Source organism: Neofelis nebulosa, chromosome 2 (genome assembly GCF_028018385.1).
Source record: "Neofelis nebulosa isolate mNeoNeb1 chromosome 2, mNeoNeb1.pri, whole genome shotgun sequence".
Taxonomy (NCBI): domain Eukaryota; kingdom Metazoa; phylum Chordata; class Mammalia; order Carnivora; family Felidae; genus Neofelis; species Neofelis nebulosa.
The window spans coordinates 221,877,885-221,904,367 of NC_080783.1; the positions used below are offsets into that span (position 1 = coordinate 221,877,885).

The following is a 26,483-nucleotide window of genomic DNA, read 5'->3' on the forward strand; positions in this document are numbered from 1 at the left end:
TTCCGGGCGCCGCGGCCGCCATCTTGCTCGCGCGGAAGCTCCGCGGCTGGGTGGGCGTCCCGGAGCCGGCGCGTCGCGGTCGGTGCGGCCGCCGCTATGCCGTCGTCGCCGCTGCGGGTGGCGGTGGTGTGCTCGAGCAACCAGAACCGGAGCATGGAGGCGCACAACATCCTCAGGTAGTTAGGGCCTCCGCCCTGGCCTAGCGCGCCCTGTCCGATGCCGGCCGACAGGCTGTTTCTCCGGCCTCGCGCGCCCTGCCCTGCCTGTGCTGGGCGGCGGCGGTCCCGGCCCCGGTTCCCGGCCGGTGCTGGGCGGCGGCCCCAATCCCCGGTCCCGCAGGCCCGACGCCGGCGGCCGGGCAGGCGGTGCGCGGCGGCCGCCGAAGGACGCCGGGTGGGCCGCGCCGGGCTCGTTGGCTTCCGGGCCGAGCGCAGCGAGGAGTCGACGAGGCTCGTTGGTCCGCGCGGTACCCCCACAGGTTTCCTAGCGTCGCGGGAGAATTCAGGTTCTGAGCCCAGAGGTTCCCGTTCGCGCAAACCTCCAAGTTCCCGGTAAACCCAGATGCTTGATGCTGTTGCATCCACTTTGCACGTATGTTTGTGCATCTGAAAATAGCCGATCTTCTGTAAGATTTTCATCGGTGGGGCGGTAAGTGCCAAGTCCAGGTGAGGGTCTAGGAGATGGTAGTGACCAGACGACTGTCTCCAGGGGGTGTCGTCATTTATCAGATCTGGAAAACGTACACAACGTAACCTCAGGATAAAGGAAGGCTTAAGAAAAAAACAAAAACAAAAAAACGCCTATTTTGTTAATTTTATGGATTTGTATTTTTGCCCCGACTGCATTTTCGAGTCTTATGCCAAAAAATGCCCCTCTCCCCAAAGCCTCCAGTCAGTAATTTCTGCACTCCACGTGAATTCGCTTTTTGTGCGCTTGTAATCGACGTGTCAGCACTCTTTTTTGTGATCGTGGCGTTGTATGTATTTAATAAAAGTTTATTCCCGCTTGGTAATTTTTTTCGTTCAAAATCACTTGTTAAAACGTGAACTTGATCTCTCACATTACAGTTAAAGTTTGGTATACATGTCAACTTTGGTAGTAAAGCAAAGTTGAAACCGCCTTTTCTCCCGGAAGTTTCCACAAGGGATAACAACAGTGCCTGCTCCTAGTTCTCACAGCGCAACTTTAACTCTCCCCAGTAACTTGGAAAACTTAGAATATCCTGCACCTTCCCCCGTTTCTTAACGAAGGTAGGAGTGTCAGATGTCCAGGATCTGCTATTTAGAAGTTTAATTTTTTCTAATCTATGCCACACAGCCCACAGTATTCGCTTAATGTTTTTTGTTAGAGCATGGGATGCTTTGAACCTAACAATTCATTGTGAAGGTGGTTTTTAAACTACAACCTTTAAAACTGCGAACTTGTTTTAAAACCAGGAATGTGCTAGAATTAAGTTCAGAGTCATTAAATGTTTGGTGAGTTTGAGGAAAAGAATGTAAGGTTAACATTCCTGGATGATTCCTCAAGGAAAATAAAATTTAATGTCCTGAGTTCTAAGAACGCATTATTTGGAGACCACCTCATCCTGCTGGTTCTGGGCGGTGATCTGCATAACAAAGTTGAGATGAAATGTAACAAAAGGAAATGTTTTTTTTAGTTACCTAAAGCAACTTTGTTAATGAAACCAGTTCCAAAAGTCTTGCCTGTCTGATAACTTCCCTGAGACGGTCATCGCAAGACGACAGCGCCCTTGTTTAGTTCAAAGCGGCGGTAGCGGCTCAGCACTGCGTCTCCTGTTTCCCCTGGAAATCGGGGTGCAGAAGAGCCCCTCCGAATAATCACCAAGAAGGAATTCTTATGTGTGTTTTTACCTGTTTTACTGTTAAAATTTTACTCAAAAAGAGATTCAGAATGAGGATACAAGGAGGTAAGTTTAGGTAACCTGTGTTATTGATGTGAATGTGACATTAATTTAGACATGAATCTTTAGGGTCTAAAATACTTACATTTGGGGAATATATTTCTTTGTTAGAAAGTAGTGTTTGTGCAAACAAAGTTCTCATTGTAAAAGATACAGAGAAGATGGAGACGATGGCGATGATTCAAAGGACCCTTTCCGTGTACCACCTTCTGGAAGTTTCTGTGTGCACAGACGCCTAAGAGATTAAAATGTTGTTTGGTAATTTCACATAGTGTTTGATTTCAGTTCTTGTTTTGATGTACTGAATTTGAATACCTGTATCCACATTGAGTCATGGCAGTGGTTACAAAATCAGGACACAGTAATCCAGAGGAATTCTGTGCAGCAATTAATTTTGTAGCCAGTTCCTCATTAGGAGACACTGGGGCTGTTTTCTGTCTTTCAGTCTTAAAACGTCAACATCCTTGTGCCGTATGAATATCTTCGCACAGTTTTCTGATTTCCTTGGCATGAATTCCTAGGGATAGAATTGCTAAGTCAAAAGATAGGCATATTGTACGTTTTCATATATTTTGCCAGACTGTCTCCCAGAAAAGTACCTGTTAGAGAATTCCCAGTTTCTCAATTTGGGTATTTCATTTTTTCATGCTGCTGGGGCAAAAGAGGATCTCCCCCTTCCTTTGGTTTTAAAATTGCTATTGAGATGAACCAACTTTTCATGCCATTTTCACTTTTGACAATTATTTGTGGTTTTCTATTTAGATTATTTACAGGTTTTTAAAACATCTTTAAGAAATTGATGTGGTGGTTTTTTTACCGCCTTAGAGCTTATGAACGTCAGGGCCTATAAAGGGGGCATTTGTGAAAGCCTAGGAAAATGGCGTGATAAGTGAGAAAGGAAAACTGCAGCTCAGTTACAACCACCTGAGACGGCATAGTATCAAAAGGAATGCAGTGAATTGAACCTGCACAGTAGGTAGTTTTATTAGTGAAACCCTATTTTATTTTATTCTTTATTTTTGCCCTATTGAAAATCAGTTTTGACTATTTTTGACAGGTCAAATATTAGTGGTAATAAATGTTGGCATTTTTAGTCACAGTGTTCCCTGGGGTGATCATTTTTGATCCTTTGAGACTAACTCGTTTCAGATACCAGTCCTGGGAGCGCTTTAGGTTTTTAGGAGTGTTTCCACAGAGGCTTCTGTTCTTTGTACACTGTAGACTGAGATTGCCCTTTGGGGTCAATTAATTTATTTTTTGTTCCAAGCTGTCTCCTAGATGTCAGTGGCCATGTTGATTTTTTAAAATTTTCGTCTGTTTATTTTTTCAGAGAGCACGAGCGCATGTACGCGAGTGCAAGCCAGGGAGGAGCAGAGAGGGAGAGAAATGCCAAGCAGACAGCTCATTGTTGGCACAGAGCGTGACGCGGGGCTCAGACTCACAAACCATGAGATCGTGACCTAAGCCGAAACCAAGAGTCGGACACTTCACCAACTGAGCCACCCAGTCACCCTAAGGGCCATGTTGATTTTTAGGAAGCTCTCTGATGGTAGCCATTCAAAACCGATTTTAAGGACAGACTTTTATATATTGCTGAACTGAGTTCTCAATTTGCTTTTAGTGAAAGGCAGTGTGATTTGGGGAGGATGAGCAGAGAGGCTGCAGATGTGAAGGAAACCAGGTGGGGGTCAATCTCTTGAGCTCCTCTCTGCCAAGCGCTTTCTAAATGCCATTTGATTTCATCCTCGTAACCATTAGGAGGTCCACACTTAATACAGGTGAGGAGATGGAACCCAGCGCAGGAAGCCCTGGCTCACGAGTGACAGCAGGGATTTGGACACGAGGGCCTCTGGGTATAAACCGAGACTCTAGATGGGAAAATCATGGGCTGAAGAGGGGTCCCGGCTGAGGGGAGGACAATGGAATTGGGTGAGGTCCTGTGGTTTTCTGATTTGGGGTGAGGCAGTCAAGTCTTAGTGTCATGACTGGATCATGTGGGCCTCCGGCCACCCTGGGACAGGGGCAATTAGACATCCTCTCCCAGATGGGACCGAGTCTCAGGCTGCCTGTGTTTATACCATAACAGCACACCCAGTTGTGCTAAATCCTCATTTCCAGTAGTCTCTTGTCCTTTACCAGGGAGGGATAGTCAGCTCTGCAGCCTCTCTGGCTGTATCTTTTGATATTTTGGTTCTGAGCACACTTGAATGGAAACCATTTGGGAGGGTGAAAGGATTTGAAATCACATCTTTATGGCAGAGGATGGGGCGCCTGGTGGCTCAGTTGGTTAAGTCTGACTCTGGATTTCAGCTCAGGTCGTGATCTCATGGTTCGTGGGATTGAGCCCTGTGTGGGGCTCTGCGTGGAACCTGCTTGGGATTCTCTCCCCACACCAGCCCCCCACCTACTTACGTGCACATGTTCTCTCTCAAAATAAATAAATGAACTTAAAGAGGGAGGTGCCTCCAGGGGAACACATGTGCCTTCATAGATTTTAAGGGACTGCGTTGTTTTTTGTCTTCAGGAGGCAGAACTGAAGTGAGGGTGATGGAGGAACGTAGATTTTTGTTTGAATACAAACATGGGTTCAGAACAGGGTAGACCAAGCATGGTAACCACTCTCAGAGCCAAAATATTCTTCCCTGCATAAAGGATCATCTTCAATCTTTTATAGATGAAAACAGGAGGAGCCCAGAGCGGGGAATAGTTCAGCAGGCTCCCATCTATGAGGAACACATTCTTGTTTAGGGCCAGTTAGTGTTGGAGCAGGAAAGCAGCACATCGGTGGTCAGTTGTCGCTGGACCGTCTGAAGTACCAGGTCTCGAGGGTCAGCTCTGCTGGCACTGCGTGGCGTGGGTGGGCAGGGACAGGAGAGGCTGACAGGAACCAGCAGAGCAAGGTGGCCTGCCAGAAGCCGGGGTTGAGGAAAAGCAGCTGTGGAGGGAGGAACACCGGAGAAGAGGTGCTGATGCGGGGGCTAAACGTGATGGCTCACTCGTCGCAGGCCTGGCACGGTGATCTCACGCTTAGCCGTTCAGTTTTGTCGTCGACCTTGGGGGACGGTGAGAGTAAGGTGTAAACCCTAGAAAATATTTACCGGAATATGTTTTCAGCCAACATTTAGCAGACGATGACGAATCTTCCTGGAGTGTTAACGTTCCAGAAGAGCTCATCTTGCAGTCTTCGCGCTGTGACACTGCAGGCGGGCATTCGGGTGCGATGCTTGTGAGCAGTTGATTTGTGTTCTGTACATATGAGGTCATCACATACTAGACGTCGGGCCGGTGAGCAGTGAGTGATGTGCCTGCGTGAAGGTGACCTGGGCCCGTGCGTGCCTCGCGCCCTACTTAGACACAGGGCGTGCCTTCAGAAGGCTGGCGGTGGGTCTAGGGTTCCAGTCGTAGCCACAGTAATGCTTGAAATTAGATTAATAACCATACTGTAGAAAACTTGGATGTTAGCTTATGATCCTTTTTGGTATTCATTTTAACACCATTATCTTACCTTTAGTCATGGGATGATAATTGAAACAATTCGTTTCCCAAAATTTAACATTTTCTTTGATAGGTTCTTTGTGATAGGTTTTTTGATACTTGGGAAGACATTTGATGAAGGGTAGTTTAACATACAAAATAGTTGGTCCTTGAGACGAAGCTTCTTGGTTGTCAGGAATGTTTTTATAGCGTTCAGTTCTCTTATGGAAGGTCATTGTCACACCGCAGTGTTGTCACAGCACAAGATGGGCTCCTGTGTCACTTGCGTCAGCTGAGAAGAAAGGGAGCTTCTGTTGCCAATTAGTCTTTTTGCCACTTGGGAACATTCTGTTGGGGGAAGACCAAGCCGCATTTCATTTTGTTTCAAAATACGCTGGATTGCCATTTCAGAAAGTCGGGGAGGGTGTGGAGGATGGGCCCCAGGCTGTTCCCGGTGGGGGCTGGCTTCCTCCATTCAGAGTCCCACCTGGCCCTTTGGGGATCCTGCAGTCACCCCCTCGGACGCCTAGGGTATCTACTTTCACGGCTGTGGACAGACAAAAGTGGAAAATGTTCCATTTGGACACCTAATGCAAACCTCGAACCCCCCTGTGATGGAAGATGGGTAGAAGAGATAGGTGGGCCTGCCAGGTGGCGGCCCCAGCAGGATGGGGGACGGGAGTCCCTGCACCGAGGGGTCTCTGGTTGGAACCTCCTGGGAACTCAGTGGGCAGCTTTCAGGTGGCCTGCCTGGAGCACCCTGGGGTCCGGTCCAGGGTCTCTGCATCACGGGCTAGGATGTGAAGATCTTTGAGGTGCCCTGTCTTCCCGCTCCCCCCGCTCCCCTCTGCTCCTGCCCCACAGCTTTCTCCACTGCTGTCCTCTCGCTGGCCTGTCTGTGGTGTGCACGGACTGTTTCACCTGCTTTGTCGTCCCTCCGCCCGCCTCCTGGCCTCCTGACCTCCTGACCGTCTGAGAAGAGAGATTTGGGTCTGTTTTCATCACTGCTGTATCCCCCGTGCACAGTAAGCTCCAGGAAACATTGTTGCATCAAAATGGAATGATAAACCTGCCATTGGAAGTGGTGGTGGTTTTTCATGTTTTGAAACTTGAGTTGTGCCCTCCGGGGTCTTGTTTCTGTGGCTGATGTGGTTTCATAGCACACCTCTGTCCTTTCCCTTGCCGGCTAGAGATGCGGTGCCTGGGCCAGCAGATGCTGGGGATGTGAGCGGCCCAGCGCCCCTGGACACTGGTGAGGGGTCAGTGGAGCTGGCTTACCCGCATCCCGGATACTTGTGACGCTTCCGGGAGCCTGCCTTTCCAGGAGCCACAGGGTAAACTCACAGGAGACTTGAGGCTTGGCATGGGTTTGCACACCAACAAGGGGGGTTATGCCACTGGCCAGGGTTGGTCTCAGGAATCCCTCCCTCTTTCCTTCAGTGATGTGCATTTTCCACGTCGCATCAGGCTCTAAGCCGCTGGGGCATCCTGAGGACACTTCGGGGGAAGTGGCTCCATGCTGAAACAGCAGGCTGCTTGTTGCGGGCAGTTCCTGGCAGATTCGGGCTCACCGCTGTGTGTCCTCCAGGGCTCTGTGGCCACCACCTGCTCGCTCAGGACCCTCTTCAGGGGAATGGGCCCCGCACGGAAGCAGGTGCCCATGGACCTTCCTTGCTCAGAGATCAGCAGGTGGCTGGCGCCTGGGTAGCAGCTTGTCTCTGTCAGCTGTTGAGGTGACCTTCATCGTGGGCGTGTCGGTGATCTGGCAGGAAGTACTTGATCGTGCGTGATCTGAACTAGCGAGGAGTCGGGTTTGGATTTGGGGTGAAGACGGTCTGCGTGTACCTCCTCAGGGCACACGAGTAGAGGTGTCTGTGTGTCCGTGCCGGTCACTCTCTGGTCACAGCACAGGGTGTGTTGTGGTTAAGTGTCGGAAATGTTGGTTGTCTTTAGGGTTTTAACGGTTCGGGTACGTGTGGGCCTTGGTTTGCTGATCATCATGTTCTCTGTCGTGGGTGGGTGATGTCCTGGGGACCTGCTTGCACAGCTCGGACTGGACTTCTAGGGACGCAGGCAGGTGACTCCACCCTTGCCAAACTCCCAGGACTCGGGTGAGGTGAGAGACAGTGTGAGTGGCGGAGGGGCAGAGAGAGGGAGACACAGAATGTGAAGCAGGCTCCAGGCTGTCAGCACAGAGCCTGATGCGGGGCTTGAACTCATGATCTTGAGATCGTGACCTGAGCTGAAGTCAGACACTTAACCGACAGAGCCCCCCAGGCCACCCCTGTTCCAACTTGATGCCCCGAGTAGGTACTGGCTGTTGAGGCTTCTCTTCCCTTGGGGACACAGCCCCTCCCAGGCCCCTGTGCCACCACAGTTGGGCATGTTTCCACTCTTTGATTTTTCTGTGAACAATTGCACCAGATTTTGTGTGGGTGGCACCCTTCGCCCTTTTCACAGTGGCAGTCCGTGTCCCGCTGCGTGGAGGGACACGGGCTGGTTCTCGTCAGGGTTGCGGGGAGTGTCCTGCGGGCCGTTAGCAGATGTGTGCACGTAGCCCGCAGGACGGACTTCCAGAGGGAAGTGTGTACGTTGGAGAGGGTGGGCGGTTTGTGCTTGACGGATGTCGGTGCCCTGTCCAGAGGCTCACAAGTCCTTGCAGCAGCGCCGTCTGAGGTTTTTCTCCCTTGTAAAACTGCTGTTCGTTCGCCGTCCGTCGGGTACTGTAGGTGCCAGGGGCACGGCGGCAAGCAAGAGGGACCACGTCTTCACTGCGTGGCGCTGACGTGGCAGTGGGAGAGCGCTAACCCCTGAGCAGACTCCCCGTCCTTCGTCTGATGCGTCTGTCTTGTGACGAGTGAGATGAAGCCGTTTCCTTCCTGTAACTTTCATGCCTGTGCCCTGCTCCTCTGGGTTATCTGTCTCCTCCTCCACATCAGGGCATGCTCAGCCGCGGCCCTGTTGACATTCTGGCCTGGAGGACTGTCCTGTTCCCTGTCGGAGGCTTAGCGGCCTCCCTGCTACCTAGATACCGGTAGCACCTCCCAGTTGTAAACAAACAAAAATATCTCCAGACATAGTCGAATAGCCCAACTTCTAGAAAAGCCCGAGACCCTTCTTGCCAGGCGGGGCTTGCGCGAAGGATGTGGGAAACACACGTGCTCTCCCGAGGCCTGCAGCTGGGGAAGTCCCTTCAGATGCAGAAGGTAATGGTTTACAGATAGACAGCTATGATGAGAAGTCCCATTTATCGAGACGCTTTTAACATTTAAACTTTTTACTTTTACTCACCGTGAGTTTGGAAGCTTTCAAGTTCTATGCCGACTGACTTTTACACATGACCGCCACAGACCCGAGAGTGGTTATCGGTGGTGACAGAGCGTCGTGGGCCCTCATACATCTGGTGTTTATTGTGAGAGGACCTCTGTCCCCGTGTGGGTTGTCACAGGGGCTGCGCTTCGCGTACATCCCCCGGTTGGTTAGGAGACACGCTCGTCCCTTTCCTTATCTTTGATCCAGGTTACAAGAGTCTCCACCACTTGGGGACTATCTGTTCTCGGCCCTCACAGCCGACACGGTGCTGCCGGCCGCCCCTGGGCTCTCGGTTCTGGTTTCCCGGCAAGCCCCACACCACAAGATGCTGGGGACGGGACGCGTGGCACTCCCCGTGGTAGAGTGTGCTGTTAAGTCCATGGGAGCCTCTCAGGAGTCAGGAGATAGAGGTCCTGTGAACCTGAGCCCTCTACAGAGGTCAGGGTAGTGGTCAGGCATCAGGAATGTTCCAGAAGAAATCTTCTCTAACCCTGCATGTCTGGCAGGCCCCTGAGGGTCAGAAAGTTTCTTAGGGGGACGTGGTATACAGCTGTGGTGCTCAGACGCCACCTTGTAACTGGGCGGAGACCCTCCGTCTTCCGTCCGGGTGGGTTTCATCCAGATTCGCGCAGTATGCTGCAGGATTGCTGACGGTTTGTGCATACGATGCCAAAAGTTGCAGACGTAAAAGCGTGTTCTGTAGCATCAGCAGTCACTCTGTTTCCCGTGTCATATCCCTTAGTTTGAGAGGTTTGTGTCTTAATCCAACTGTGATTCTCTCTCCTTCTGTGTCTTTCAGCAAACGGGGATTCAGTGTCCGGTCCTTTGGAACAGGAACCCACGTGAAGCTCCCAGGACCAGCACCAGACAAGCCGAATGTTTATGATTTCAAAACTACATACGACCAGATGTACAATGATCTCCTTAGGAAGGACAAAGAACTGTATCCCAGTGGGCCGCCCCTTTACAAACCCCATGTGCTGGTCTCTGGCAGGTGTAATCTGTGACGTGTACGTCACTCTGACCTCCGGTTTAGGGGCGTCCGTGAGGTGGGCACGTAGTGGCCGCCTCCGTGGGGTGTGTGGAGTCACCCCACACGCGGTGCAGAAGCGGACACGTAGGGTGTGCAGATGGAAGTGTGGAGCGCACCTTGACAGAGTCGAGGAAAGTTCCGATGTAACGTTAAGCAGAACAGCTTAGATGAGGAAAGCGGAAACCACAGAATTAAGTTGCTTTTCTCACTGCAGGGCTGCCCACTGCTGTCCTCTGCAGGTAGGTAGGCGTGTGCGTGGGTGTGCGTGTGTGCGCACACGTGTGAGCGCGGTGTGCACTGATGCGTATGTAGACAGGCCGCTTCACACATCTCTGCCACGTTTCCACAGGGTCAGATTAGTAGAGGGCCAGGTTTGCTACCGAGGGAAGCATGTCAGAAGCAAATAACCTGAGAGAACTTTATTTCATTCCGAGAAGAGGCAGAACAGACAGGATCTGCTACTTAAGACTCATGTGAAAGAAAAGGTATTTTTTAAATCGGTTTTATGAACGTGACCTCCGGCTGTGCAGTGGTTAAGATCATTGTTGCGTGGCTTTTGTCCAGGGCGCTTCATGATCACCCTGTGCTGCTTTAAAACTTCGGGGCCTGCCTTGTTACGGTGAGTGATTTACAGTTTTCAGGATGGAGCCCAGACATGTCCCAAGCGCAAGGAATATAAACACCAGACGGAGAACTTTGTCTTCGTGTTGGTGCTCTTACGATTTTTAATAAACTATAAATGTTTTTTGTAAATCTGTAGATTAATTAGTTAGCTGGAGTGTGGCTCCACATGTCATTCTAGCAAAGTGTAAAACTGGACCCTGACGGTTATTCCGTCTGCCCCCTGTGCGCTCCTTCCTCACCTACAATGAGAACGTTCTCGGAGGGCACTGAGGCCACGGTGCCATAGCCTGGCACGTGGGGCTGTCTGTGAGTCGCTGTGGATGGTGGTCGCCTGTGACGCACCGCTCCCAGGAGTCCAGGACACGTGGTGCAGTGGACCCGGCGTCTTCCTGGGAAGTCCTGCGTGCCCCCTTTCTCGGAAGCCCAGAGCCTGCTCTGGGAAGAGACCCCGAGGGTTTCCAGTGAGCCGTGCCCCGGTCCCTGCATTGCAGTGACGTGCTCTGCTTGTGTCCTTGGGCCAAGAAAGAAGGCTGGGCTCTGGCTCACCGAGAACATCTCAGAAAGGCTTTCTCCCTTGCGTGGAGAGCTGCTCTTAAGTCTTGCAGAGAAGTGTTGACCACAGCCCCTTTACCCTGGAAAAACCTTTGACCTTAAGTCCAGGTTTTTGTAGCTTGTTATAAACTCTCCATGTGTCGTTAGGCTTATCTTGAGACTCTGTTTTTGAAGATTATTCTTCAGCTGGCACCATGCATCTTTAAAACTCTTATGTTCATGAGGGAAATGAAATCAGAGAACATTTATTTGTTCGTACTCCCTTAATCATTACAAATTAGGCCTTCTGACCATGGAGTTGACCATGATCCTCTTGTTTCTAGGAACAGGCAGCACGTAACCACATTTTTAAAAGACCAGAATGAGAGGGTTTGGAGTAGGAGGGTTGATGTGATGTCCTGGCAGTTCTGAATGAAAGAGCAGAGACCAGCTGCTCCGAATTCAGAATCTCCTTTGTAGGCTGACTTTGTACAGAGGCACAGTCTCTCCACAAAGCATCCAGTCCAGGAGACAGCCACACGTGTGTGCCTTTGCTGCATTGTGGGGAGGGTGTGGCTGGGAGGGACGTGGCTGTTCCAACTGTCACTGCACTATTTGCCTCCTGAGACCCTGCGTGGGAAGGTCATCTTCACAGACCTCCCCTTTTGATTGCCCCTCGTGAGGCTCTGGGAGGGACACCTTTGTCGATTTATTAGTCACTTCTCTTGGGTGGGATCTCTGTCCTTTAGGAAGGGGGTTGTAGTTGGTTAGCTCGCCCAAGTACAGCCCTTGGCCAGTAAAGGAGGGACACGTGATCCAGGGGTTCCCCGTGGATACTGGCAAGACTCAGGACAGGGGCATCAGTCTTCGTGCATGAAGGGAACAGGGAAGGAGGCGATGGCGGAGGATCAGCTGTGTGTTGGGGTTAGACACCGGGCTTGGGAGGTGCCCTGATAACACGGGAGGGGATACTTGGCCGGTAATGGGGCACATCCAGCTGCAGGGGGCCTGCCGCTTTGGTTGCTTCCTCCATTGGCTTTTGTGCGCAGATAAGAGCTAAAAAGCCACATCTGTAGCCTAGACTGCCAGGGCTCTTACGGAAGTGACGTTTAGAACCTGCTGTGGAGAGCTGGAAGGTATTTTAGGATGTAACCCACAGATAAAACACCACATTCAGTACATGCTCGAATTTTCAAGAGAGAGAATGACTGGACAGGAGAAAAATGGCACATGGTGAGCAGAGCTGGGAGGTGAGGCCGAGTGGCCCAGTGGCATGGGTCGGGCGCCCTATGGGTGTGCGCGCACAGTGCTCCCGAGGCAGAGTCAGGACGCAGTGCTGAGCGCGGGGCTCTCGCTAAGTTTTGGCCGGCAGGCCTGCTAGTGTGAAAGCACTTTATAGGTAGGTGGTTTTCTCTGAGCAGGGTGGGCCTCGAGGGGTTGGGGGCCTCTTGCCTGTGGCTCCCGGTGATGCTTGAGCGGCCAAGCCCTGGTCTGCTGTCCCTGTAGGACCTGCCGTGGGAGGTGCAGCAGGGCAGGGGCGTGAGGTGGGATACGGACCTTGTTCGGCTAACCCTAAACTAGTCCATAAAGCTGGACTGGTCTGGTCACCAGTTTCCTGTGGGAATTATCTACCAATAGTACTGGGAGTCAAGTTTACAGAAGAGTTTTGTGGTCAGAGAATCCATGCAGCACACGAAGCTCACGGTCTTGTGGGCCTTCGTGTACTTCATGGGGCCGTGCAACCATCACCGCGGTAATCGTGGACCGTTTTCACCCCCGCCCCCCCCCCCCCACACACACACAGCGTCCCCCGCCCCTGTCACCCACCGGCTACCTTCTGTCCAGACGCTTCATCCAAGTGGAGTCCTGGGCCTTGTGCCCTTTTGTAACGGGCTCCGCCCCTCAGCATGTCCTCGAGGCTCGTGGAGCGTGTATCCAACTGTCCATTTTTAGACATGATTTTTTTTTTCCCCCTCCTTTAACCTTAAGTTTTGTCTTCCTTTGCCCTGGAGTTATTTTGAATATGGAGCAGCTTTAAAGTTAGTGTTTCGCCCTGTGGGCTTGAGCACGGCTCCAGGGCTGGAGTGGGGCAGGCTTGGAGGCTCGGCTCGCACTTGCCCCCACGGCATTTCCTTGGTGGGGGGGGGGGGGTTGCGGTGAAGAGCCCTGGGCCTGCCTGGAGCACCTTTCCTGAACCGGAAGTAACTTCTGCGACAATAGCGGATCACTGGACCCGGTGGAGGGGAGGGCTGCGGTGTCCTCCTCGGGCCTGAGAGTTATGTGCGTTCAAATTAGTGCCTGTTTAAAACCTTTGAGTAGCTACATGCTTTGTGAACTACAAAATCACTCCCAATCACTTGTCTTTAAAAGCAAGTCAGTGTGTGGCTCTAAATATCCTCAATGACATTTTTAACTGGAGACCAGTTGCCCCCTAAACATGGGTTTGAAATGCAAATAGAGCTCTCACTTCCTGGATCCTGGATCCTCCATATTCTTCTCATTTTTCTCCATCTGTTGTAATTACCTTCTGGGGTGAGCTTTTTTTTTAACCATTTGTTCCTTTTCATCCTCATTTGCACTGTCTTTTAGGCCTTGGGTTAATTCACGTGTACAGTTGACCCCAAACAGCATGAGTTGAAATTGCCCAGGTCCACTGGTGCGCAGATTTTTCTCGATAAATACAGTACGGTGCTGTAAGTGTATTTTCTCTGCCTTGTGATTTTCTTAAATTTTTCTCTAGCTCCTTTGTTCTAAGAATACAGTATATGATACATACAAAATATGTGTTAATCGACTGTGTTCCCAGTAAGGCTTCTGGTCAGAAGCGGACTGTTAGTAGTTAAGTTCTTGGAGGGTCCCGAGTTATACCTGAATATTTGCCTGCAGGGAGCACCCCTCACCGCCCCCCCCATGTGGTTCCAGAGGCCACTGTATACCCCGTTCTTTACTGTGTACTTGTCTTGGGGTAAAAGGTGAAAATAAAAATGATCTCTAAGATCGTAAATCCCCACAGCCTCCTGACCTCTGTCTTGGGTCCGAGGTCGGTGGACACGGGAGCTCAAGAGGGGGTCTGTCCTCCCTGACGCCCTGTTGCCGTGTGACAGGGCCTCTACCCTTTTCCAGAAGCTTGTGGTCTGGGTCTCCTCCGGCTCTTGTGTCCAGCTCAGCTGAGCCCGGTGGGGAGGAGGGGGGGTGCCCGCCTGCCGGTCCCGTCGCGGGAACGGTTCCCGCAGCTCCAGCCAGAGCTTTCTCGTGCCTGCCCCGGGCCCAGCTCCACTGTCGGGTGAGCGCGCTCACCTGGCTGGTGGTCCCTGGCTGCCCCCTGGCTCGCTGCGCTCAAGGCGCGCCGAGGCTCTCTTCGCTTCTGCTGCGTTGCACCTTGTCTCATTTCATGCTGGTTGGCAGCTTTTTAAAGTAGTTTTTAAGTAGTTTTTGAAAACAGTGTTTGTTTAACAAACGTCTACTTCTTAAGCCAAACACTGATTTCTAGAGAAACTCTGATCTAGCGTTGCTGGTATCTAAGCTTTCAGGTCTTAGAAAAGCACTCGTGCTTGAAGTTTACAGATGAGGAGCCGGAACAGCCACCACCGTGTCGGAGAGTGTGTGCCACCTCGGCTGGGGTAGCTGCCAGGGGTCGCTTGTGTGTCTGGGCGTGACAGAGCCAACACTGACCTCGCCCGCTGCTTCCAGAGCTCACCCAGGGCTGGGGGCAGGCCTGGTCTCCCCAGCCTGCGGGAGGTGATTTGCTGATGCCGGGCGTATAAACTGAAGGGTGGTCAGAGGACATTGTAGACTGGCCTGAACTGGCCGCCGAGCCTCGTGTTGGGGCAGCAGTTAGGTTGGATGCTGGTGGCTCGGGAGCTGACTTTGACATTTCCTCCGGGGGTTCCCAGGTTCTCATTTGTGCAGCCTGTATGCTCTGGAAAAACCGCTCTGATTTCTGAGTTGAATTTCTTCATATGAAAGAAGGCCCAACTCAAAAGCTTTTGATGTGGTGGTTCTGAGTATGGTCCCAGGGTCCCAGTGCTCCCTACGGCCCTTCCCGAAGACCCCATGCTTAAAGCTTACCTTTCTCCCTCTCCCCGAAGTGTGGAGAGGGCTCTGGCAGAGGCTCCCCTGCCCACCGTTCTCAGTCCTCCCTCTGACGGCTGACAGGCTGTTTGAATGCTTTTGAAGATGCCCCAAACCTGCCCTTTCCCCCAAAGCACTGGGCTCACCCTCTCCGGCTGGCTTTTCTTCCTCACAGGATGGGGAGGAAGGGGGACAGTCAGAACCGCCAGGTGCGGTAGGTCACTGTGAGGCCCGTGGGGACCAGACCCCGGGGGCCCAGGGAGGCCGCCGTGTCCCACTCCAGCCTGATAACCTGCTGGCTGAGGAGCAGCCACAAGAAACCCCTTGCTTCGTGCTGCTTCAGTGCTTTGCCCTGACAACATGGGCTCGGGTGTCTCCTGTATCCGTGTGGGTGAGGGGTGGTCTGGGTTCCCACGTGTGCTCCTCTCCTGGGGCCTTTCCTCTTAGTCCTCAGCGTGGTAGCACTTGGCGTGCTCCGTGATTCCTCCGTGTGGTTCCCTTTGGCCTTTCTCCCCTGAATCGAAACTCCGAGATGGTGTGGCCCGTGGCACGTAGCCAGTGCTGGACAGTGGGAATCCAGGTGAGCCACCACGAGCTTGGATGGGGGGGGGGGGGGGGCCGGATGGGCACACGGGAATGGGCCTCTTCCCCGGGCTGGGGAGCCTGCCCGGGCCTTGACCAGGAGGAAGTGCGGGGTCAGGGAGGGCTCCAGGGAGACAGCCAGGCTGAGCAGCAGACGGGGGTCCGGGGTCCCGGGGGTCCTTGCGGCATCAGTCTGGCTTTCCCACCAGCCTTGGGGGTGGAGTGCCCCCTGAGGGAGCCCCGAGTGCAGACACCGGTCCAGCGGCGCCCACCTTGGTACTGACCACTAGCTGGAGCTGTGCGGCAGGGGGGCTCATGCACACGCAGGGCCTGAGGCCCCACTGGGTCTTCCAGCTGCCCAAGCTGTCGTCGGCAGATGCCCGGGCCCTCTGTCCGAGAGGGGCTCCCAGTGGGCGTGTGGCCTCTAAAACAAGGGACTTCATCAGGGTGGCTCTGAGGACACATCCTGAAGGGCAGGCAGCAGCTGCCATCGGCACCCTCGAGGAGGTCCTGCTCCCTGCCCCGGCCTCTGAGCAGGTCTGAGCGGCGTGTTCTGCCAGGATGGCCCCCTGGATTGCAGGTCACCTGGAAGCTTTGGAATCCTGTCCGCCTTTCCCCGATGCGTCCCTGTCCCGGCCCCGCTCCGAGCATGCTGGGCATCACCATTACCCTCCAGAGTAAGATTTCCAAGTCTGGGAAAAGCATCCCCACCGGGCCTTGTTGCGTGCCGTTCTGGGCGCGTCCCAATTGGCGGGGGGATGCTCAGTGAGGCCTTTCTCTCCAGAGGCCTCTGCACAGCTTGCTTCTCTGCTGGCGGTGAACCTCGCCGTCGGCTGTCCCGTGGCCACGGCTGTTTTCCCCGCTGGCTGTTTTCTTCGAGGCCTGTGGACCCGGCTGCTCTCGATCCCCACGAGGAGCCCTGCTGGGGGCAGGTGCGCAGCTGTGCAGTGAACACTGGCCGCCTCCCTCGGCAGACGTTTCGACGCTATAGAAGCTGAGTGCTCAACGGGGGTGGGGGCGGTTTCAGCTTGGTGACCACCGTGGGCTTTGTCTACTCATCGTGTCCTGTTCCTGCTTTGGGCTTTTTTCTTCTGGGATTCTTAAATTTTGTGATAAAACAAGGGTTGTTTTTGTTTTGTTTTGTTTTGTTTTTTTTTTAAATGTTTGGTTTTGAGAGAGGGAGAGAGCGAATCCAGGCTCTGCACTGCCTGCGGCAAGCCCAACGCGGGGCCTGAACTCCCAAACCATGAGCTCGTTATCTGAGCCCAAGTCGGACGCTCCACCGACTGAGCCACCCAGCCACCCTCAACTATTTTTTTTCTTAGCTCACTAACTAGAGTTTCAGTGAGGAAGAGGGATCGTTTTACTTCTCCTTGTACTCATTCACGGAAGTGTCAGCCGTCGAGAGTAACAGCCCTTGCTCAGCCTGTGGGACGCTGCCTTCTGATGGCAAAGCCCCGCGTGTCACGGATGTAGGTGGTCAACACAGGCGGCCCAGAGAGCAGGGTGTCTGCTGTTCGTGCTGCTGGGCTCAGCCCTCCTGTCTCCACGGCACACCTGGGATTTAGTCCAGTTTGGAACCATTTATGTAAACTAGACGTGATGATAGTCTAATTCATAATTTTAAAACTTTTTCTTAAAAAAGGTTCAAAAAGTAAGTTAACTTTCACTAAAATGTTCCATCCTAGGGCTCAGCTTTTTGCGTTGAGGTTGAAATGTGTATAAAATTAAGCAGCTGGGGGTAGGTATGTGTCTGTGCCTGGCCGGCTGGGTCGGTGGAGCATGTGACTCCATCTCGGGTCACAGGGTCCAGCCCCTCGTAGGGCTTGGAGCCTACTGTTAAAACACACACACTCACAAAGACTGAAGATATTTTTCCCACTGTAATTTTATTTATCTGGCCAAGTTATTTAAATTTGTTTTCTGAACTTCCTCAAATTTAAGTGGATGCAGTGGTTTAACCTGTTTGGACAAGTGGTCTCGTCTCGTCTTCTCTTTTCTCTTCTCTTCTCTCTTCTCTTCTCTTCTCTTCTCTTCTCTTCTCTTCTCTTCTCTTCTCTTCTCTTCTCTTCTCTTCTCTTCTCTTCTCTTCTCTTCTCTTCTCTTCTCTTCTCTTCTCTCCTGTGTATTTATTAAGAGAGAGAGAGAAGGCAAGCAGGGAGGGGCAGAGAGGGAATCCCAAGCAGGCTCTGTGCTGGCAGTGCAGAGCCTGACGTAGGGCTTGATCTGCCGAACTGTGAGATCATGACCTGAGCTGAAACCAAGAGTTGGACCCTCAACCGACTGACCTAGGCGCCCCCGTCATCTCTTTATTACGTAAAAGCCTCCTACGAAGCGCTAAGGTTTGATCATGCTGGACAGCGTGTTACGGTGGACCTTTGTCGTCTGTTTACTTGAAGCCGACTCTAGGTGGCCAGGGGTGAGGCCCACGCGTTCGCTAAAGCCGGGAGCAGCCTGGGCGGGGGGGGGGGGGGGGGGGGTGGTCAGTGACCTCACTGCCCCCACCTCCAGGTTTCTGAGGAGGTGGCGTGGCCCGCAGGATGGAAGAATTGTCATGCCAGTGCTGCATTTTGTACGCCCCCTTTAAAGGGGGTGTTTCCTTTGAAGAAACGAGAGGATGTAACCCTTCCCTCCGTAGTGTCTGCTGCCTCTTTGTGCAGGGGTGTGGGGTGGCAGCCGCTCCAGAAGCCGAGTGCCAGGGTAGTTCCGACGGCACCCTTCTGCGCTGAGTAAACCAACAGGATGTGAGCCGCACCGCCCCACCCCCCCCAAACTGGAAACTTCCCCAGTGAGTTGTGGGGAGGCCATTGGTGCCCCTGGGCTGCGGTGGCCCATGTATGCCGGGTGAGCTCGCCTGGCAGGTGCCAGCTGTACTCACGGACGCTCTGACTCGTGTGCCCCGGGAGCCGGGCGTAAATGTCTCCGCGGCTGGCACACTCAGTGTGACTACTGACGCAGGTCTCTCCACGCGCTCTGCAGGTTGAGCCCAGCAAGGGCGACCCTGCCGCGGCTGTGGGATTCTGAGCCTTGCGGGCGCCTCCGCTTTGGTGCACCTGCCGTGTGCCCTGCTGTCCCGTGTCCCCACTTAGCGCGTTTGCACTGTGGGGTTGCAGGTTGGGCCTCCCGGGAGGCCTCTGGTCCCCACACTCAGAACGTGCTACCGCAGAGGCCTGTTCTCGTTTTCTTTATCTTTCACGTAAGTAACACCTGTTCCTAAGAACAGTGCCAGTGACCTCTCCTGGTGGGTTCTTGGGAGCTGTGTTCTCTGGGGGGTGCTGTGTGTACAGCCCCCCCGTTGCCACCTGTGTGTCTGCAGGACCCGGTGCTCAGTATTCTGTTTGTGGACATGGTCATTGAACATTAAGTTACCCTGAGGGCTCCCCACAGAGACAGAAGTGCTCCTGACCTGCTTCGGCTCTTGGGTTTGTGTTTTGAATGAGGCCTTAAACTAAACCCTGGAGGTTTTGTTCTAATGTTATCTAGGATCCAGGGAAACCCTGCGGCGTCTGGCCCTGGGTGTGTGAGGCTGACAGCCACGTCACTGTGGCTCCCGGGGCAGGGAGGGCACCAGCCCGTGCATTCAGCAAATGCGAGACCTCGCTGGCCACAGGCCTCAGTTGGTGCTGATTTTAAGTTGAAGGCAGAAATGCCACCACATAATCCTGAATTTGAACTGAGCTCTTGAATGCTCTCTGAGATGGGTGGGGAGGCTCATTCCCTGCCTGTTCCCTAGGTGCGTTGAGGGGAGCAGGCACCTGAGAGGCTCCAGCTGCACGGTGGGGGCGCCCGGACGCCTCTCCCCACTTCTGACAGGTCACACACTCCAAAGGAAAGTCCCTGGGGGCAGGAGGGGCGCCCAGGGGGTTCTTGAGGACAGCAGAGAAGAGGGCCGCCGACTGGGAGTTCTAACTTCCTGGGCCAGGGAGTTGTCCCTCGTGGTGGATTTGGGGTCGGGATAGTACCCTGGGCTTCCTGGAAGCATGGCCCTGCTGACTTCAACACTGTGCTCTGTCCCCGTGCCTTTCAGGGGGTTTTCAGAAGCCCCAGTCCTCTCCTGGGGCGTGGCTGGCTGTCTTCCGGCTTGGGAGCATGGACCTGGGCTCAGCCAGGCGGTGGGCCTTTTCCTCACCGTCACCCACCCCCATGCTGAGCACCTGTGGTGGCCCAGACCCTGCGGTGGGGTGGGGGGGGGTGCGGTGCTTGGGCATTTCTGAGCTGAGCTGCCCTTGAGGGTCTTTCCCCAGAGAGGACTTGGGTCCCCACTTGAAAATTCTTGCTCCGTATCTTATGTTTGCATATAATCAACCCTAGATGCAGGATTTAAAAAGATGAGCAGGTTCTCTAGGTGTGGCCCACGCTTGGGGAGCCTTAACTATGGAGGGTTTGGGTTTGCATCCAAGGCCAGCAAGTGGAAAGACCTAAACTAAGTATGGTAGTGTTGGGGACCGGAGCAGGTGTTGACAGGGGTCTGGTCACCCATCGTCTCAGCGGGGCGTCCTCTGTTAACACAGCCTGAGCAGTGGAACCAGGGCCTGATCCAGCCGCCTGGGGTGTGCTAACCCCCACGGGGGGTGGAAGGGGAGCCCAGTGCACCCCTGCCTGGGTATACTGGCCCAGGCCCCGCCCCCCCCCCCCCCCCCCCCCCGCCCCAAGGTGAAGGTTCTGACTTGGCCTGGTTGCTAGCCTCTGGGATCCACGGGCACTGTGGGGCCAGCATGCCCCGCCTCTCACCAGGGTTTGTCTTGATTACGTTTGGTTGGTGACATTTGTGGGGAAACGAGGCTTGGGCTGTGCTTCCCCATCCTTGGCAAGAGCCTCTGTTCGGCTGGGGAGCAGGGACACTGGTGCCTGGTGGCAGCCTGGTGAGGGTGTGGAGCGTGAGGCTCCCCTGGGAAGTCTGTGGCCTTGGTGAGCGAGCGTCAGGCCCTCGTGCTCCCGCGGCGCCTTTCCTGTGCGAGCTCTGCAGATGGCTCATCTCCTGTCACTTGTCTTTAGCGTAAACCTCCGCCTTCCCTCCGTCCTTCATGGAAACCTCTCTGTTTGAGCCAAGGTTCCGCAGGTGCTCCAAGGGGCACAGGCCTTGCTCTGTGGCAGTCCCTGGCTCCCTCCATCCCCTCCCTCACCCTCCTCACGGGACAGCAAGTTGTGCTTCCCCTGGGGCTGTGAGGGTCTAACTCGGGGGGCCCAGGGTACACGTCCACAAAATGGCTGTGGAAGCCCTCGTCTTTGGGAAATCACTGGAGAGAGAAAAGAGTTCGGCTAAACCTCTTTAGGTTAAACCTAGCATTGGAAAAGTTGCTTTGAATCAGAACGAGAGCCGTGTGGCTCTGCTCTCAGGGAGAGCCTAGATCCCTCAAAGGGCGGCCCCTTGAGGCAAGGCTGGCCCCAGGCCCCCGGGGCTCCCTCCGGGCTTGGTGTGGTCTCTGCAGTGTTTTGCCGTGCGCATTTCAACTTTGCAGAGAAGACGAGTTATCGTGGCTTCCCTGTTCCTTCCCTCATCGCCTTGCTCTCTTTCTGGGGACAGTCTCCCATCCTGTATCCCATGGGCTTCCCCTGAGTCTCGTTTGGCCTGCTTGCTGAGGTTTACATAACAGCTTTGAGCACGTGCTATGCGCTGGTGCTGGCGAGGTCTAAGTCGTCTGCTAGTTGAGACCCCAGAGTGTTTGAAGACGACCCTTCCTTTTGTACTTCCTGTGATGTGACCAGAACACCAGGTCCTTCCCCGGGGGGAAGGCGGGGGGGGGGGGGGGGGCGGGGAACCTGCTGCCTTCACCTGTTGCAGGCGAGAGCGGTGAAGACAACTGCCTTCTGAAGGCCAAGAGTGAGGCAACAAGGCCGTCAGCCGGGAGTGTGCGGTGGCTCCTCGCGTCACACCACGCTGCTCGGCAGGTGGGAACCTCGCTGCGGGTCCGCATTGTGCCACAAGAGCGAGAGGGCGTAACCGGCTTCATCCCCAGCAACTTGGCCTTCTAGAAAGATCTCAGGGTTCACTTGGAGGCGGAAGCTTCATTAGGAGCCTCCCCATTTATCCCAGGGCGCTTCCGGTCAGGGTGCTGGGGAGAGTGGCAGCCCGCATGCCACGTCCCATGTCCCCACCCCCCCGGGAACCCGTTCCCCAGCTGGACAAGGGAGCTCGTCCCTTCTGAGGGCGAGACTCTGGCCTGCTGCTGTCCCATCCTTGGAGATGCCTCTGGGAGTTGGCCGGCCCCTTACTAAGCTGGTGGCCGCTTCCGGGCCCCCGTCGCTGCCAGCCACAGGAGAACCGTGTGTCATGGGGGTTCTGACGGTGCTGCCTCCTTCCAGAAGCAGGGCCCTCTGCTGACCTCTGCTTTGGCCTCGCTGTGCCCAGATAAGTTTTTCAGCGGGGCCTCTCTCTGCTCCTCCACATCCTGTCTCTGTCCCTGTCCCGGGCCACTGTGACTTGGAGAAGCAGGTGGGTTTGTGGTCAGTCTTCAGAGGCTCCTGCCCAACCCAGCCTTGCATCTCTGGTGTTTGCCAGGAAACGGTCCAGAAAGGCCACCGTCACTCTTCCCTTGGACACTAATGAAGGTTAGGGTTTGATCCCTGAACGAGGCATTTTTCTCCTTACAGGAATCATTTCATCTGTTCCTCTTCTCTGTAAGTAATTGAGGCTGAAGTAAAGGAGGAACGGTTTCACGAGGCCTGAGCGCTGCAGGCCCCAATGAGGGGCCTTCCCTGAGCGCCTGGTGGCCACCTGTCCCCAGGGGCTGGGAGCCTCAAGCCTCGGCCTCGCCCGAGACAGGTGTGTGTCTGACGACACACAGGACACGGTCGGGCGCTGTGGTCTTCACCCTGCCAGCAGGGGTGCGGGGGAGCGAGACCACGGGCCGCCCCGGTCGCCTGAGCCGCCTCTGTCCGCCCTGCACCAGCGTGTGGGCCTTCCTGAAGCCGTTTCTTTACGCTGGACTTCGGTGCCGAGCGTGTGAAGGGCCGGGTGCTGAAAGGCCTCCGAGTGGCAGCACAGCCGGCTGGGGGGGGGGGGGGGGGGGGGCAGGAGGGGCTGCGGGCCCAGCCCAGGGGCGCACACGGGGGTTCGGTGGTCTGGCAGCTGACTGGTGTCTTTTCAATGTAAAACTCGACACGGGCCACTCACAGATGTTCTAGAAGCTCTTTCCACTATCCAAAGAGGTAGGAAATGTATTTTGAGTAATAGGAGATTAAATTGCCCTAACTTAAAATCTGGGGGAGCCCTAAAATGTATCACTCAGAAGTCCTCCAGCAGCTAATCTGTCTCGTAAACAGAATTAAAGATGCTTATTCCCAGCGGTCTGGAATGCCCTTTAGTGATAACCATGGACCTCATCTTTGGGGACTTTGTCCCTGTCTCTTGAGGTGGTGAACCCTATCCCTGGGGTCACTGGGTTGGGTCGGGTGTGGCCCTGTCTCGAGGGTCCCACGTGAGGTGCTTGCCCCTCCTGCGGGGCCTGGACCACCTTCTATTTTCAGTTGGCCCCCTGCTTCCCCCCACCCCCCAGCCTCCTCCATGCTTCCCTTTCTCTGGTGGGTTTCCAGACTTTTTTTTTTTTTAAACTGCAGCAACTGAGCCAGACCTGGGACTGGCTTTGTCTTTGCTGAAGGGCTGTGCTCAGTGTGAGTGATTACAGAGTTGCCGGGGGATGAGTCAAAAAGCAGGTTGTAGACACTAGGTCTCTGCTCTCTAGAAAAGGTTGGTCTGAAGGGCTGCCGGGTGTAGGGCAAGCGCGTCCCCCACCCGGCTTGTCTTCCGCAGGGCTCCAGGGACTGGCCTGGTCCACCCTAAAATGGCCTCAGCCCCTCCGTGGCTCTGATGCACCTGCCGGGAAGGGGTCCAGCAGCTCTGCTGTTGCAGACGCCGAGGTGCTGGGCTGGGCTGTAGGCGCTCCCAGCTTTACTACAAGTCTTTAAGCTTCCTTGACTCCGGCGCTTAGCTATACGCAGAACGGCATTTTACATATGTTGGACAGAAACAAGAGAATCAAGCCCCGGCCAGAAAGGTTCCAGAACTGCAGAGACCTGTTCGATCTGATCCTCACCTGCGAAGAGAGGGTGTACGACCAGGTGGTGGAGGGTAAGGATGCAGGCTGGGCGCGCCGCACACCTGCTGGCCGTCTGCCCGTCACGGCCTCGGGGGCGCCCCTGGCTGTGAAGCAGAGCCGGTCCCCGGACGGCCAGGCTGCCCTGCGCCCGGCTCGCGCTTCCCGGCCCGGGGCGTGGCGCGGGGTTCCTGTGGCTCCTGTGGGCAGGGGAGAGCGGTCAAGGCCGTGGTGGGGTGGATGGGGCCCTCCCTCCTCCTCGGCCCCCAGCCTGCATGCCGAGGGTGGGGGTGGGGGCGGGAGGTGGCGGCCTTCGGGTGGCCACGTTCGTCAGAGCAGACCCACCTGTGTGTTGGCTGACGGCATGGTGCGGGTTTTAAGTCTTTTGGGCACATGACGAGCATGTGCGAAGCAGAGGAACCAGGGGCCTGGTGCTCGGTGAGTGGGACCACGTGGCCAGCTCGTTGAGGATGACCGTCGCCGGGTCTCCTTGAGTCACCCCATGTCTGGCGTGCAAGTGCTCGGGCCTGGCTTGTTACCCAGAGGCCAGAGGCAGGGAGCGTGTCGGCCCCCTCACACTCTGGTTCTGAAGCCTCTGACCGCTGTGTCTCGTCCCTGTTAGATCTGAACTCCAGAGAGCAGGAGACCTGCCAGCCGGTGCACGTGATCAACGTGGACATCCAGGATAACCACGAAGAGGCCACGCTGGGGGCGTTCCTCATCTGCGAGCTGTGCCAGTGTGTGAGTACCCTGTGCCCTCCTGTCCCCTGCTCTGGCCCAGGAGCCCAGGTCTGCCTGACCCAGGGCCCCAAGGAGCAGTCTCTGCCAGAGGGACTTGACCAGGGCCACCTTCTCCTGACACACGGGTTTTACCAGGAAGGTGGCTATCACGTGATTCGGATTCACGTTCGGGTTATTTTCAAATGTTAAAGTAGGTGCAGAGGCGCCCACAGATCTGTGGATCAACCACATGGCTCTGGCTTAAGAACTTGCCTCTGTGCCTTTCGTTGGGTTGATGGAGGCGCGGTGCCCTGCTCCACGTCCGGCTTCCGCGGAGATGGCCGTGCGTGCCCACCAAGACCTGTCTGCCGAAACCCGGCTGACGTCGAAGGGAGCCTGGGGCCCTCAGAGGTGCCGTCAGAGCTCTGTGGACGCGGTGGGTCCTCCTCTCTTGACCCTCAGGACCTGTCAATCCTTGGCCTGCCCGAGCGGCCCTGGGCAAACCTCCCTTGAGTGGAAAACCCCAGGGACTTTTGCAGCCACTGTGCAGCTGTGCTCAGAGCAAGACCTTCCCTCTCAGATGTGACAAAAGGACTGACCCAAGCAGAAACCCATGCGCCTCGTCCTGTCCTCTGCCCACAAGCTCTGCGTTTAGGTCAGCTGGCTAGGAGTGGCCGAAATGAGGGAAACGTGTGGCTTAACCAAGAAGCCAGAGACAGGCAGGCCCGGAATGTTTTGCTGTGAGGGCCCGGGCCCTGGTGTCTTGTTCCACACAGCCAGCCTCTGTTCCCAGCATGGCCATCGTGCGAGACAAAGGGCTGAAGGGGAGCGCATGGCCCAGAAGCTGCGCGTGCGCTTTCCATTTGGGTCACCCGACGAGAGGCGAGGTACAGGGGGTCTCTTCGTGTCAGAGAGGCGCTGCTTACAGGCCGAGGCTTGGGCCGGTGAGCGGCCTCGGCCACTGTGCGGCCCGCGCCGGCCCCGGGCCACCCTTGGGCCGTCCGCCAACAGCACCTATTTCTTCCAGGAAGGGTCTCCACCAGGGGACGTCTGGCCTTCTCTGCTAACAGCTCTGGCTCTCACAACTGGGAGGGACCATAGTGGCGGGCGGGGGTGGGACGCCACAGATGTCCCAACACCCTGCCGTGCACGTGACGCCACCGCTGCAGAGCACGGGCTGGCTTTGGGCAAGTGACCGAGCCTTTACGGAACGGGGACAGCGGAGGCGGCGAAGGTCCCCAGTCCGTGTACTTGGGACATCAGTGGGCAGGCCTCCTGGGGTCAGAGCCCGGCCCCTTCCCGGGTGGGCTACAGCAGGCGGAGGCCGGGGACTGCCCGAACCCTCTGTTCTCAGGCCCCCGCGGGGGTGGGTGCCAGCGAGTCTCCAGAGCACAGGTCAGCACTGGGTCGGGGCACGGGCGGCTGGGTGCCCGGCACCGCCCCCCCACTCCCGAGGCCATCGCCCACCTCCGCACCCGCTCAGGCGGCCTGTGCCTCCCCCCAGATTCAGCACACAGAGGACATGGAGAACGAGATCGACGAGCTGCTACAGGAATTCGAGGAGAAGAGCGGCCGAGCCTTCCTGCACACGGTCTGCTTCTACTGAGCCGCCCGCCCTCCTGAAGCCGACTTTCTGAGCTTCCTTTTGTTAATACTTTTCCTCCCTGATACCTGTTTTTACTTTAAGGTATTCTGCTGGCGGACAGCAGCAGTGCCCAATGAACTGTACATACAAAATGAGAAGATACACAGACACCAGATTAAACCAAATTCTTTTCTTTCCCACTTCTCCTTATGAGTGGGATGTCAATTAGGAAGTTTTCTTTCTTTAACCAAAAATGTGAACAACGGTTTATAGTACATTTTCCCCATACATTTGTGGCTCTCATTGTGGTTCCTCCCCCGTGCCCCCCAGACTTGCTGGAATGTGCAGATAACCTGAATGAAGCCGTGCACTCTGTCTCACTAGGAGAGAACCTGCAATCGTCCAATAAATAGATGCTGCTGCCTTTGCTTTGTCCTCAGTTGCCCACCTGGCCTGCCGGGGGGTGGGGGGGCGGGACAGGGGGTGCTCTGGGACCCGTGGACCGCAGCCTGACTTCTGGTGGGACCCTGAGGTCCTGCTACCCACAGGGACTGCTGGAAGAATGGAGCCCTCCCTGTGGCACCTCCTGGGGCTCAG

At 55.1% G+C, this 26,483-nt stretch overlaps 1 protein-coding gene across 1 annotated transcript; it reads left to right on the forward strand.

The window, feature by feature from the left end:
• On the forward strand, positions 1-26,310 carry SSU72 (SSU72 homolog, RNA polymerase II CTD phosphatase). The gene is made up of 5 exons (XM_058719448.1): positions 1-176; positions 9,507-9,650; positions 23,477-23,616; positions 24,204-24,322; positions 25,806-26,310. Exons 1-5 carry the CDS (start codon positions 97-99, stop codon positions 25,905-25,907), a joined length of 585 nt encoding a protein of 194 aa, XP_058575431.1. The 5' UTR covers positions 1-96; the 3' UTR covers positions 25,908-26,310.
• Positions 26,311-26,483: the final 173 nt, after the last annotated feature.

Excerpts from the sequence above, each read along its gene's own strand:
- SSU72 (XM_058719448.1), top strand. The coding sequence starts at position 97 with ATGCCGTCGTCGCCGCTGCGGGTGGCGGTGGTGTGCTCGAGCAACCAG. Across the intron at positions 177-9,506 it reads GAGGCGCACAACATCCTCAG|CAAACGGGGATTCAGTGTCC; the intron begins GTAGTTAGGGCC and ends TGTGTCTTTCAG. Across the intron at positions 9,651-23,476 it reads CTTAGGAAGGACAAAGAACT|CTATACGCAGAACGGCATTT; the intron begins GTATCCCAGTGG and ends TCCGGCGCTTAG.